The 12,193-nt window shown below is 43.9% G+C and overlaps 1 protein-coding gene across 1 annotated transcript in view; it reads right to left on the bottom strand.

Annotated features, from left to right (window-relative positions):
- The window catches only part of LOC126419534 (uncharacterized), a 373,659-nt gene that overhangs the window by 42,746 nt on the left and 318,720 nt on the right, over nucleotides 1–12,193 (bottom strand). The window contains exons 6-7 of the mRNA XM_050086723.1: nucleotides 9,753–10,122; nucleotides 837–1,100 (exon numbers count right to left, since the gene is read on the bottom strand). Coding sequence (XP_049942680.1) covers nucleotides 837–1,100; nucleotides 9,753–10,122 — 634 coding nt within the window. The remainder of the gene's footprint in view (nucleotides 1–836; nucleotides 1,101–9,752; nucleotides 10,123–12,193) is intronic.

Raw genomic sequence — 12,193 nt, 5'->3', positions numbered from 1 at the left:
ACTGTAGAAGCAGCGGGTGGTTGCAAAATTTTACTGCTAACAGATATACTTGTCTGTTAGCACTGGTAAGTGTATGCAAAGGCAGCCGATATCGATCGTTAAGTGAAGGCCGTCGGCTACTGCGTTGTCCGTGGTGAGAGGAAATGCCTGAAATTTGGCATTCTTGGCACACTCTTGACACTGTGAATCTCGGAATATTGAATTCCGTAACGATTTCTGAAATGGAAAGTCCCATGCGTCTAGCTCCAACTACCATTCCGCGTTCAAAGTCTGTTGGTTCCCATCGTATGGCGATAATCACGTCGGAAACCTTTTCACATGAATCTCCTGAGTACAAATGACATCTCTGGCAATGTACTTCCCTTTTATATCTTGTGTACGCGATACTGTATATGTGTATATATGTATATGTGTATATGTGTATATATGTATATATGTATATGTGTATATTCCTAAACTATGCTTTTGTCACCTCAGCGAAAATCACCATTACTGTGAACTCAGTGGAGGCTAGAAAATGTTGCTTCTAACTGATACACTAAAGTGAGTGGGTAGGTATAAAAACATTCATCACCCCTATAGTTATGTATGACTGAAACATTGTCTCCACAGTTTTGCACTTGATACAAGTCTAGGGACATATGACAGAGTACCGAGAACACAATAACACTGGAAACGAGTTTTTCGGAAAACTGACAGAACATTTGACATTTCCGCTCCTCTATCTGCCCAGTAGGTACGCGTCAGTAACAATATTATTTGAACAGCGACATTAAATACCGCCCATTTCTGGTAGGGATGTGCCAGGCACTGGCATACGTGAGTACTGTAGTGACCTGTAGCACGGTGCGCGTCTCGTCCATCCAGATGTTGGCGCCGGCCGGCTCCTCGAAGGCGGCGTCGAGCTGCAGCTGCCCCAGCGCGCGTATGGCGCCGGGCCCCGCGCCTGTCGCCCCCCACAGCTGGTAGACGAGGCGCGTCGACGTCGGGAAGGACGAGCCGTACGGCGCACACACCACGTACACCGCGTCACCGCTGGACGCGTGGCGCGCGCTGCCGTCCGCGCAGCCCGGCCACAGCGAGCCGTTCTCCACCAGCACCTGCAACACGGCCAGCCGTCCTGCACTACCGCCCTGGGGGCAGTCCCCAGCGCAGGGTCGCCACCTGGGGAATCCCCAGTCGCAAACACAGCATAATGGCGGCTGTTTCGATAACTTTGCGGCAATGATGGTTGTTGAAATTGATATCATAGGCTTCCGGAATGCTAGGGAGAGAGGCGGGGTGTGAGCCCTTCCCCCTCTTGGAATCTGTGCTAAACGTTTTATTGATTTCAAAATTCTCAAAAAAATGTTCAGGTGTGTGAAATCTCATGAGACTCAACTGCTAATGTCATCAGTCCCTAAGCTTACACACTACGTAACCTAAATTATACTAAGGACAAACACACACACCAATGCCCGAGGGAGGACTCGAACCTCCGCCAGGACGAGCCGCACAGTCCATGACTGCAGCGTCCTAGACCGCTCGGCTAATCCCGCGCGGCCAAAATCCTCATGTGAAATGTATATACACAGGCTGAAAGTTTGTAGGAAAATTTTATATTGAACTAGAAATGGTCAAATGTAGTGTCGATTGTGTGGTAGTATCACTGCTCGACAGCCATCGCTGGTTCAAGGTAGTTTCCTGTCAGAAACGTCACAGTTCGTAGTAATAGACGGAAAGCCATCGACTAAAACAGAAGTAATATCCGGCGTCCCCCAAGCAAGTGTTATAGGCCCTCTATTGTTCCTAATCTATATTAACGACATAGGAGACAATCTGAGTAGCCGTCTTAGATTGCTTGCAGATGATGCTGTCATTTACCGTCTTGTAAAGTCATCAGATGATCAAAACGACTTGCAAAATGATTTAGATAAGATATCTGTATGGTGCGAAAGTGGCAATTGACCATGAATAGCCGGCCGGTGTGGCCGAGCGGTTGCAGGCGCTTCAGTCTGGAACCGCACGACCGCTACGGTCGCAGGTTCGAAACCTGCCTCGGGCATGGATGTGTGTGACGTCTTTAGGTTAGTTAGGCTTAAGTAGTTCTAAGTTATAGGGGACTGATGACCTCATATGTTGAGTCCCATAGTCCTGAGAGCCATTTGAACCATTTTTTGACCCTGAATGAAGAAAAGTGCGAGTTATTCACATGAGTGCTAAAAGAAATCAGCTAAATTTCGATTATGCGATAAGTCACACAAATCTGAGGGCTGTAAATTCAACTAAATACTTAGGAATTACAATTGTAAACAACCTAATTTGGAACGATCACATAGATAATATTGTGGGTAGAGCAAACCATAGACTGCGATTCATTGGCAGAACACTTGGAAGGTGCAACAGGTCTACCAAAGAGACTGCTTACACCACGCTTGTCCGCCCTATTCTGGATTACTGCTGTGCGGTGTGGGATCCGCATCAGGTGGGACTGACGGATGACATCGAAAAAGTACAAAGACTGGCACCTCGTTTTGTATTATCGCGAAATAGGGGAGATAGTGTCACAGACATGACACATCAATTAGAGTGGCAATCATTATAACATACGCATTGTTCGTTTCGACGGGATCTTCTCATGAAATTTCAATCACCAGTTTTCTCCTCCGATCGCGAAAACATTCTGTTGGCACCCACCTACATAGGGAGAAATGATTATCATGATAAAATAAGAGAAATCAGGGCTCGCACGGAAAAATTTAAATGCTCGTTTTTCCCGCGTGCCGTTCGAGAGTGGAACGGTAAAGCGACAGCATGAAGCTGGGTCATTGAACTCTCTGCCAGGCACTTTATTGTGAATAGCAGAGTAATCACGTAGACGTAGATGGGTAATGTGTTAGAGTAGAAACCGAGTTGTATGGAGGACTCTTAAGTGTAAAGACGTGTTGTATCTGATGTTTGCTGGATGCATACTTACTCGCTACGGGCAGTAATGATTTTTATTTACAATATACCATACTGTAAATACGAGGGTTGTCCAGAAAGTAAGTTCCAATCGGTCGTGAAATGTAAACCACTGAGTAAATCCGATAGAGATTTGCACAGATTTGTTGGCAGTGTCTCTAGTATCCCCGTCGATCGCGTCGCGTCGCTCTTTTCAGTTTTGAGTGAACAGTGAGCTCGTAAAGATGCTTAGGGAATAGCGTCTGCCGCCAAGTATGAGGGCCTGGTTAGAGATTTCGCCTGTGTCATGCAGCCCACATAACACAACTGTCGAGCAGTTCCTTCTTCTTGCCAATTCTCAGCCGCACCTTGTAGGGCAATGAAGTCGCTCCTGCAGCGTTTCCGATGAGAAGTGTTTGATCACCCACAATACAGTCCGCAATTGGCTCCCACTGAGTGTCTTCTCTGCCCACAAGAACCTCTGGCTAAGGAAACACAATTTTTCCACAGACAACGAGCTGCAGACCAGTGCAGATAACTGGCCGAAAGCACATGCGGCTGCTTTCTATGACGAGGATATTGGAAAGTTGATACAACTCTACGACAAAATTCAAAGTTGGAGCGGCGACTATGTAGAGACGTAGGTGGAAGGTGTTCCTAACTGTTGCAAATAAAACGTTTCTGATTTTCACTGTGATCTCCATTTCGCGACCGATCGGAACTTACTTCTGGACAACCCTCGTAATTAACATAAAGAAAGTTGTTTTGTTACCAATGCAATGTGTGCATTCATACGTGATGATTGAGACAATGTATAGCAGTCGCATCCAATGATTTTGTAAAGCTGATCGTTAATGTATAATCACTTTATTGTGTGTTAATTGTGACCATTTTTAATTTTCAAATGGTCAAAATACAAATTTTAAAGTTAGTGTCATATTGTTACTTACCACAAATCCACACCAGTTCCGAGCTCCTAATCGTGTTTGATTAACTATTTTTCTCAAGAAATTATTGTCTCGGTCATATTCGATTTAACTCAAATATACGCTAAGCAACAGCCTTGCACAATAGTTGTTTGCTAACTATACAATTCAAAGTACTAACACAGAGCAGTGTTAAGAGTGTTATCATTGTGCAGGTAAAGATAGGAAATTTTATTATTTCAGGGATAGCATTCATTAACCACAGGGACCATTATTTTCAAATTGATCAAGTTTTGTTTTATTACCTGGGCCAATTTCACATCAATAGTGTTCCACCAGATTCAGTTTTTGTGTTATGTAAATTCGTATAGCTTTGGTTTGGTTTAAAGTTATTGACAGTTTAGATTCTCGCAGTTAGAAAAGATCAGTTCAGGGCAAAGGGCATAAATGAAAAGGTAAAGTGCACGTTCGCATGCCATTCCGATTCTAACAGTTGTGTTGCAGGCTACTTTCAGTTACATAATTTCAAACGTACCTGTTTCACACGTATTTCTAGAAGCGATTGCCTTTCGTATTCTACTCAGCTGCGTGATACCGTAACATAGTGGCTTTGGTAAATACATTGTTTATACGTGAAATGTATTCGCAGTCGAGAATATGGGCATTCCGGAGGATAACTGTTCAAATCCGCGTCTGGCCATCCTGATTTACCTTTTACGTGGTTCCCCTACATCGCTTCAGTCAAATGCCGGGATGGTTCCTTCGAAAGGGCATGGCCGGCTTCCTACCCCATCCTTCCCGAATACGATAACCTCGCTCTTTGGTCGCCCAAATCAACCTGCCAACCAACCTGAGAATATGAACAACCATCAGGTGTATAATGGAATGACGACAAATAAAATTTGTGCTGAACCGGGTCTCGAACCCGGATTTCCCGGTTATCGCAAGCAGTCACCTTATCATTAGGCTCTCCGAGCACGCCCCTGGCCAAACCGAAATTACCATATGTCGTCAAATATGTGTCTACAGTCTGCACTCGTTCATCCGCTATGTACATTCCTTTTCAGGAGAGAGATTTTAATTGAAAGTCGCTTGCCCATTGTCAGCGAATAAAAACTATATGCAAGCATGTACGAAAGAACTTCTGCACAACACAGGCAATGCAATACCGTATTTATTGATCGACACCGGTTTAGCGACTTTCAAATAAAATGACTCGTATGTACAGGAGTATAAGTAATGGATGTACTAGTGCAGGCTGATAACGTATGGAAGTTTGGTCTGGTCGTGCGGCGTGTCTAATAGTTTAACGGTAAGGCCATCGCCCAGTCCCGGTATGGCACAGATTTTCATTGTTGACATACCATTACACAGCTGATGATTGTCCATATTCGCAGCTGTGAATATATTTCATGTATTTCATAACGGGCATGGTCACAGCACCAGTTCCTTTGGACACGCATGCATAGCCCAAGGAACACTGCGTCGTACTTCTGGGCAACAAAGGCACTGCGATATGATAAACGTCGTATCCTAACCACATTGTTTGGGTGCCACGTTGTTCACGGGAAATTATACCACTTTCTTGCGAGAGTTTTGGTTTGGCATTGTTTTTCAATCTTGAGGGATGTGAATCTTTACAGAACATTCCCGAAATAGAGTAACCGAACAGTTTCTCTGTCGCCTCTTTGTAGAGCAATAAGCGAGCTACAGGAAATGATACTTCCAATAAACAGCAGAGTATAAAGATGGCTTCATTACACTTGCCCAACGCTTGTCCATAGACCCCACAACTACAGCCCCTTCGCTTTCACTGTCAACAAGGCACTGTGCAAGCTGGTGGTGGCTCCATAATGGCGGGGGCTGTGTTTATATGGAATGGACTGGGTCGTCTGGTCCAACTGAACCCATCATTGACTGGAAATGGTTATGTTCGGCTACTTGGAGGCCATAAGCAGCCATTCACTGACTTCATGTTCCCGACAACGATGGAATTTTTGTGGGACCACAATTGTTCGCGATAGATTTGAAGAACATTCTGGAAAATTCGAGCGAACGATTTGCCCACCCAGAAAGCCCGGGATGAATTCCATCCAACGTTTAAGGGCATAATCGAGTGGTCAGTTCGTGCCCAAAATTCTGCTCCGGCAACATTTTCGCAGTTATCGATGGCTTTAGAGGCATCATGGCTCAATAGTTGTTTAGGAGACTTCCAACGACTTTTTGAGTCCTATCACGTCCAGTACCTGTACTGCGCCGGGCATAAAAAAGTCTGACCCGATATTTGGAAGTATCTACGACTTTTGTCACCTCATTGTATATAGGATGCGACACTACGCGACATTCAGCCTTGGAGTTATGAGTTCTGTAGTACAGTTGCCTTGTTCACACAACAACGTACCAGAACAAGAAAACGAAAACCATTTTGGGAGGGTCGTAGGTTGTTAATAGCTGGTTCTTAAGACCGATTTGATGGCTGTTTCTGAAGGTTTCTACATTCATATTCGTGTTACTAATATTAAAGGATGTACTTGTCACACGCGAATGAAATGTACTTCCTTTAAAGTATACACCTCAAAAAAATTTTTTTTGAATCGATGGAATGGAAATGAAGTCCCATGCTACTTTACAGAGCGTAGGGGAACGATGCGGGAGACCCGCACCGCCTTACTAGGCAAGGTCCTAATGGAGGTGGTTTGCCGTTGCCTTCCTCCGACCGTAATGAGGATGAATGATGATGATGAAGACGACACTACAACACCCAGTCATCTCGAGGCAGGAAAAATCCGTGACCCCGCCGGGAATCGAACCCGGAACCCCGTGCTCGGGAAGCGAGAACGCTACCGCGAGACCACGAGGGGCGTACTTTGAATCGATAAACATGAAAAATTTAAGATATAATATCCCTGTAAAATTTATTTCTTGGGGCACGGCATGTTCTCAGACTCAATCAGTTATACCAGAAATGTAAATTTGGGAATCTTGCCCCATTCCTGGATGAATTTCTGCTGGCGCCCAAGGTGATATTTCCGCATAGGATCTCCTTGTAGATTCTCAAGGTTTCTTTTGACGACGTGAACGCCAATGTCTTAATAGTTAATTAAAATTCACAGTAAAATACAGAAACAACTATTGAACAAATAAGACGTTATTATAAGACGCCACTTGAAAGGAAGTAATCAGTGATAATCTACAGGGAGCGAAAAGCTATCTAGATTTGTATAAAAACCAGACCGCAGCTATAGAAGTTGAAGTTAATGAAACTGAGGCAGCAGTTGTGAAGTGAATAAGACAGGATTGATGCTTATATCCCATGTTATTCAAACTGTAGATTCGTCAAACAAGCAGCAAACGAAACAAAGGAAAAATTTGGATTGAGGATTAAAGTTCGTGGAGAAAAAATAAAAGATGTAAAGCTTACCGGTGACGCTATCTCTCTCGAAAAGAGCAAAGGACTTGCAAGTCTAGTTGACCATGCACCGGTTCATATCGATGAGTTTCGAGTGCTGCCAGAGACCTCGTCGCTTGGTCGCTGAGAGACCCTTCTTGCGGCGTCCCGACATGGGGCACGGTAAGAGCCGGCTTAGAAAATTCAGTGCAGGAGGCACTTGCGTGATTTTGTCTTGCTCGATACGCGGCCTGGTGTTGAGGGCGCGGTAGTGCTGAAACAGTGTGCTACACGACGGACGGATCGTACCCACCGCTGGTATCTCCATGTGGTATGGAGTGTGGCAGACCGTGAAGAGGCATGATATTCGGCCGTAATCGTCTCTGGGTGTGGTGCGACGAAACGGACAGAAGGTTACCGCCGGTCGGCCCTTAAACTCTTGGCTGCAGGTTACTGAGACAGGTTTCGTTGATGAAGTGGTATAATTCCACGTATGCAACTCGACTATTTTGAACAATATGTCGAACTTTCATTTGTTAAACCTGTACCAACGACTCCGATTCGTTGGAAACCTATTGTATTGTATCGATGTGTTTCATAAGGAGCCTTTCATTTCGTGAGGTCAACTTGTATTTAGTTATTTCTCCAGTAACTCTTTACATTCAAGGCCATACACCATGTCTTGTCTGTGATGTTACTTGAATTTATTTGTGTACGGATATTGGTAGTAGTAAATGTGTGTTACGACTTTCATGGGCAGTGGTGTGCCGCGTATTGCTTAGCTTGTAATTATTTTCGGCACGAATCTCATTTTTCATGGCCCATGCATAATTTTCACGTAAAAAATTCGGAGGCGTTACTTTTCAGCACACTCTAATAATTATCTTCATAAAGATAACGTACTTAAGACCAAAAATGTGTCCATTAATTATCAATATAACTTTCAACACCTTTCCAGTACCCATGAAAGTGTAGCTACTGATAAAATAGACGTTAAGTGCAACGTTCTTCTCCACTAACGAATTTCTTAGTAGAGCCACTTGTACATATATTATTAACTATAGAAAACAATGCGAGTGTCGTGATCGATCTTACCTTTCCACATCTTCAGTGAATTAGTGTGATGGATTTATAAAGTGGTGCAAACAGATTTTCTGTTTGATGATGCATGGCTACAAAAGCCCAAAAATTACGGTTTTCATCTCAGTGTACAATACATTTACATATTTTGTGAAGAGTTTGTTATTACCTCTTAAATGAAAATGTGTTTAAGATTTTCTAAATTTATTCCTCTTCCATAAGGACCGTTTCACTTATGGACGGTGGAAAGTACAGTAGCATAGCTCCATTTCTTTCTTTTCCTGTAATTTTTATTACGTAATTAAATGAATTTAAAACGTCTGGTAGATCGCTGAATAATCACTTGATGTTACTGGAATCTTTTTATTCCAGTTCCAGTAACTTCAATCTACTATTATTCCGCGACCTACCAGCTGTTTTAAAGTCCTTCAATAATTTTATTGAAAACTGTTCCACGCCTTTATGAAGACTTCATTTAAAAATAGATTGGTATTCCGTAGTCCTGTTTTATGACATGCTGTCCACCCTTGAGGCGCTCCTCACTTTGGATTTATGGAAAAAAAGGCATAAGAAAGTAATGCTTTCATCAACTCCAAGGTTGGTTTGGGCACCACCGCATTTCGATACCCAGGGAGCTATAGAAGATAATATGCAACTGACTTCATCCGAACTTGGAACTGACTTAACCAATCAGCTGGAGAGGGACCTACAGTTTAACCCTTAAATGCATCATTTTTTATTTCAAGCTGTAAAAATTACCACATCTAGTTTATAGTGCATACATTACGAAAAAAATATTGAAATTTTTTAAAATTAAATTAACAAAGCGTTATTGTTGACAATCACTACAAACACAAAAACAGACCTGATTTCAAATATATCGTAAAGACACTCAAATTAACTGTCTACACTATATCTACTTACGTTTTCAAAATAAAAAAGTAATTTTCAAACCCACAAATCAGTGCACAAACACCAAAAATCTTCTCTACTTTCCGCCAAAAACACACGCGCGGCAGTACATCCACACAGCTGATTGTCGAACTGGTTAAGTTCATCCTGCCATTTACGATCGCTATGAAGAACTACTAGCAGCTTAGCAGTTGAAGTAGAGTGTATACACTTAACAGCATAATGAATTTGTAACAAAATGTTGCTCAGTATAGGATACATCGAAGAAATCAAGTCTGTAGTTGATCAGCTACCCTATGCATTAAAGGGTTAATGTGCACTCCAAAAGACAGTGCTAGTCAGACATTTTTTACGTTAAGGAACAATACCAGCCTTGAGAGATGTGATAAGTGTCAGAAAAAAGCGTATGACTGCCCGAGATCACTAGAACACTTAGGCCACTTAGCCACTGAGATTAAATAATCTAGATTAGCATTCAGCTGGAATCTAGACGTAGCAGAGAGTCAGTGGGTGGCGGCTTCTACCTGGTGCTGCGTCCAGTGCGAAGTCCTGAGGTCGAACTGCCAGAGGCGCAGCGGCGAGCCGCGCAGGTCCAGGGCTGCCAACAGCTCGCGGCGGGTGTCGCACCACGCTATGGGCTGCGCACCTGGCGCCCCGGAGCGCTCCTGGCTGTCGAAGTCCGGGCAGAAGGCCTGCTGCTGCTGCTGGGGCTGCGGGGGCCGCGGCAGTGGGGCGGGAGACGCCTCGGGGCGATGGTGGTGCGCGCACGGCGGGGGCTCGTCCTCGTCAGAGAACTCGCAGTCCGCGGGTGTGGTGGCAGCCGTGCTCAGCCGCGTAGGGGTGGCCGCGCTGGAAGATGTCGCCGTGGTAGCGCCTCTGGACACGCTGCTGGGCCTGTGTGTACGGAGAAACATCTGTAGCAGGCTTTTCCATTTCGAGTGCCCATACACGATGCGCGAAAACCATACATCTATGCACCAGAGTCCCAAGCGTGCATATCTGTGACTACAGGCTGGCTCGCATAGAGCTATTATACCATCCACGCGTGATATAAAGCGCGAAACGCAAATAGGACAGTCTGATCTCTTGTAAAGTCATTCGTTCTACCGTGAGAAACACAAGGGGGACCGTATGACGTATTGGAACTTCATACGTTCAAATTATTTATGTGAGCTCAAGGTTCCTGTTTAATAAGAAATTGTTTTTTATCATTATTTATTAAGTAACTGTTGTTCTCTTATGTAGGTTACCACTGTTCTGAATTACAGACTCAACAGTTACTTTTATCTTACGACACTTGGTTACACAGGTACACGTATATCTAAATTTACATTTATCCAGCATTTTGCACATCGGGGACCCACTTGTTTTTTGAGCTATTGCCCTGGCAGTGACAGTAAATCTTCGGATTTGGGCAGAACGACGATGAAAACGATAAGTCAGATGTTGTTGAGTTTGACCCTGGCTGAAAAGAAGGGCTGAAGACAGGGGATTATATTCACTACTTAAGAAAGAACTGAGGTACGAAGATCCGCAAGAATTTCGGAACTTCGCGAGGATGGACATGGCCTGTTTCGAGAAACAGCTGTGTACGACAGAAGATGGGACTAGTAAGTGTGGCATAGTCATGAGGAAGGCTGTCTCATATTCTCTAAAGTAAGAATTAAATCATATCTTTATACGTTTTGAGATCATACCAGCCTAGATCACTAATAAAATACCAGTAAATGCCCTGTTATGATGCAGGCTGGTTGGAACATTACGTTTCCTGGTGACTGGGGTATCTTTTACGATCCTGGCTTTCAGCCACAGAATTTGTTGTGGATGTATGCATTGCAATTTGCAACACTTTAAAGGACCAATACCTAAAGGAGTACTTGTGCTACTTTTCCAAATTTGTATATATCTGTTACCCAGAGTTTTGCAGTCGTCATCTATCGCACTGGGCCAAACTCCACGGACTTTCTCTCCTATCATTACCAGTTTCTCTTTCCTGGCATGCTAAAATAAAGCAAGAGATGCAATCAAATCAAACATGAACTTACGTAAGCTAAGGCATTACCATACAAATTGAAAATCACTGTGTAACGTTATAAGCATTCTACTCAGAAAGATACTCAGTTGTTTTCTGCATTTATGAAAACCTATTTACTCAAATATGTGGAAAATCCCCAACACGAAAATCTGAAATTAGCAACTAGCCACTTAACAATAAGCAAATAACAAGCAGAAAGCACTGCGGTAGCTCCTTCTGCGCGAGTTATCGCTGCCTAGTACGCATGCGCGGATTGACGGCAGTTTGGAACTGTTCTGTACTCTGGCACACACATAATGTGTCTGCAAATTTTCGTAGTTTCACCCATTCTACCACCAGATGGCTGTCGCGCAAGACCAGTGCCGTTCACGGCGGATTGTCGTGTAATACTCCAGTGGGAAGCCCATGGTCAAAGGCATGCAGGGGAGGGCAAACAGCTGATGCATGGCAGTAGGGCTGCTGGGCGGTAGTCTATATGACTGTACTGAACTGCCCGAGCATACACAGGTACAGCGCGAGCAAAATGTCGTGGCCGCTAGATTCACTATCGGCTGGGGAAGTGCGGGGACAGTGGCAGTGGTAGGGGTCACTCAGAGCGCTGTAGGAGATTTGCTGGGCGCTGGAGGGGAAAAGACGGTTCTAAACTGTAGCCTACCCTCACATTTCTTCTGTAAATATTAATTTCGCCCCCTCCACATCAACACTTGTATGGTGACCATTCAACAAGATCTACTGTCACCTCTGCTTTAGTTCGCATCTAAAAAGAATTCCACCGAAAATGCAACGATTTATTTTCGCCTGGCTTGTTAACTATTAGAGAAGCGTCATGAGTGACGAATTTTGAGTAAAACCTACACATTTCTGTGGTTGCCAAGTCAAAATTAGCTTCTTTTGCCAAAACACAACGGAGTTTACACTGTCCCATCTCAC

The sequence above is a fragment of the Schistocerca serialis genome, chromosome 9 (assembly GCF_023864345.2).
Source record: "Schistocerca serialis cubense isolate TAMUIC-IGC-003099 chromosome 9, iqSchSeri2.2, whole genome shotgun sequence".
Classification (NCBI taxonomy): Eukaryota; Metazoa; Arthropoda; class Insecta; order Orthoptera; family Acrididae; genus Schistocerca; species Schistocerca serialis.
This window is presented reverse-complemented; position numbering and strand designations above follow the sequence as displayed.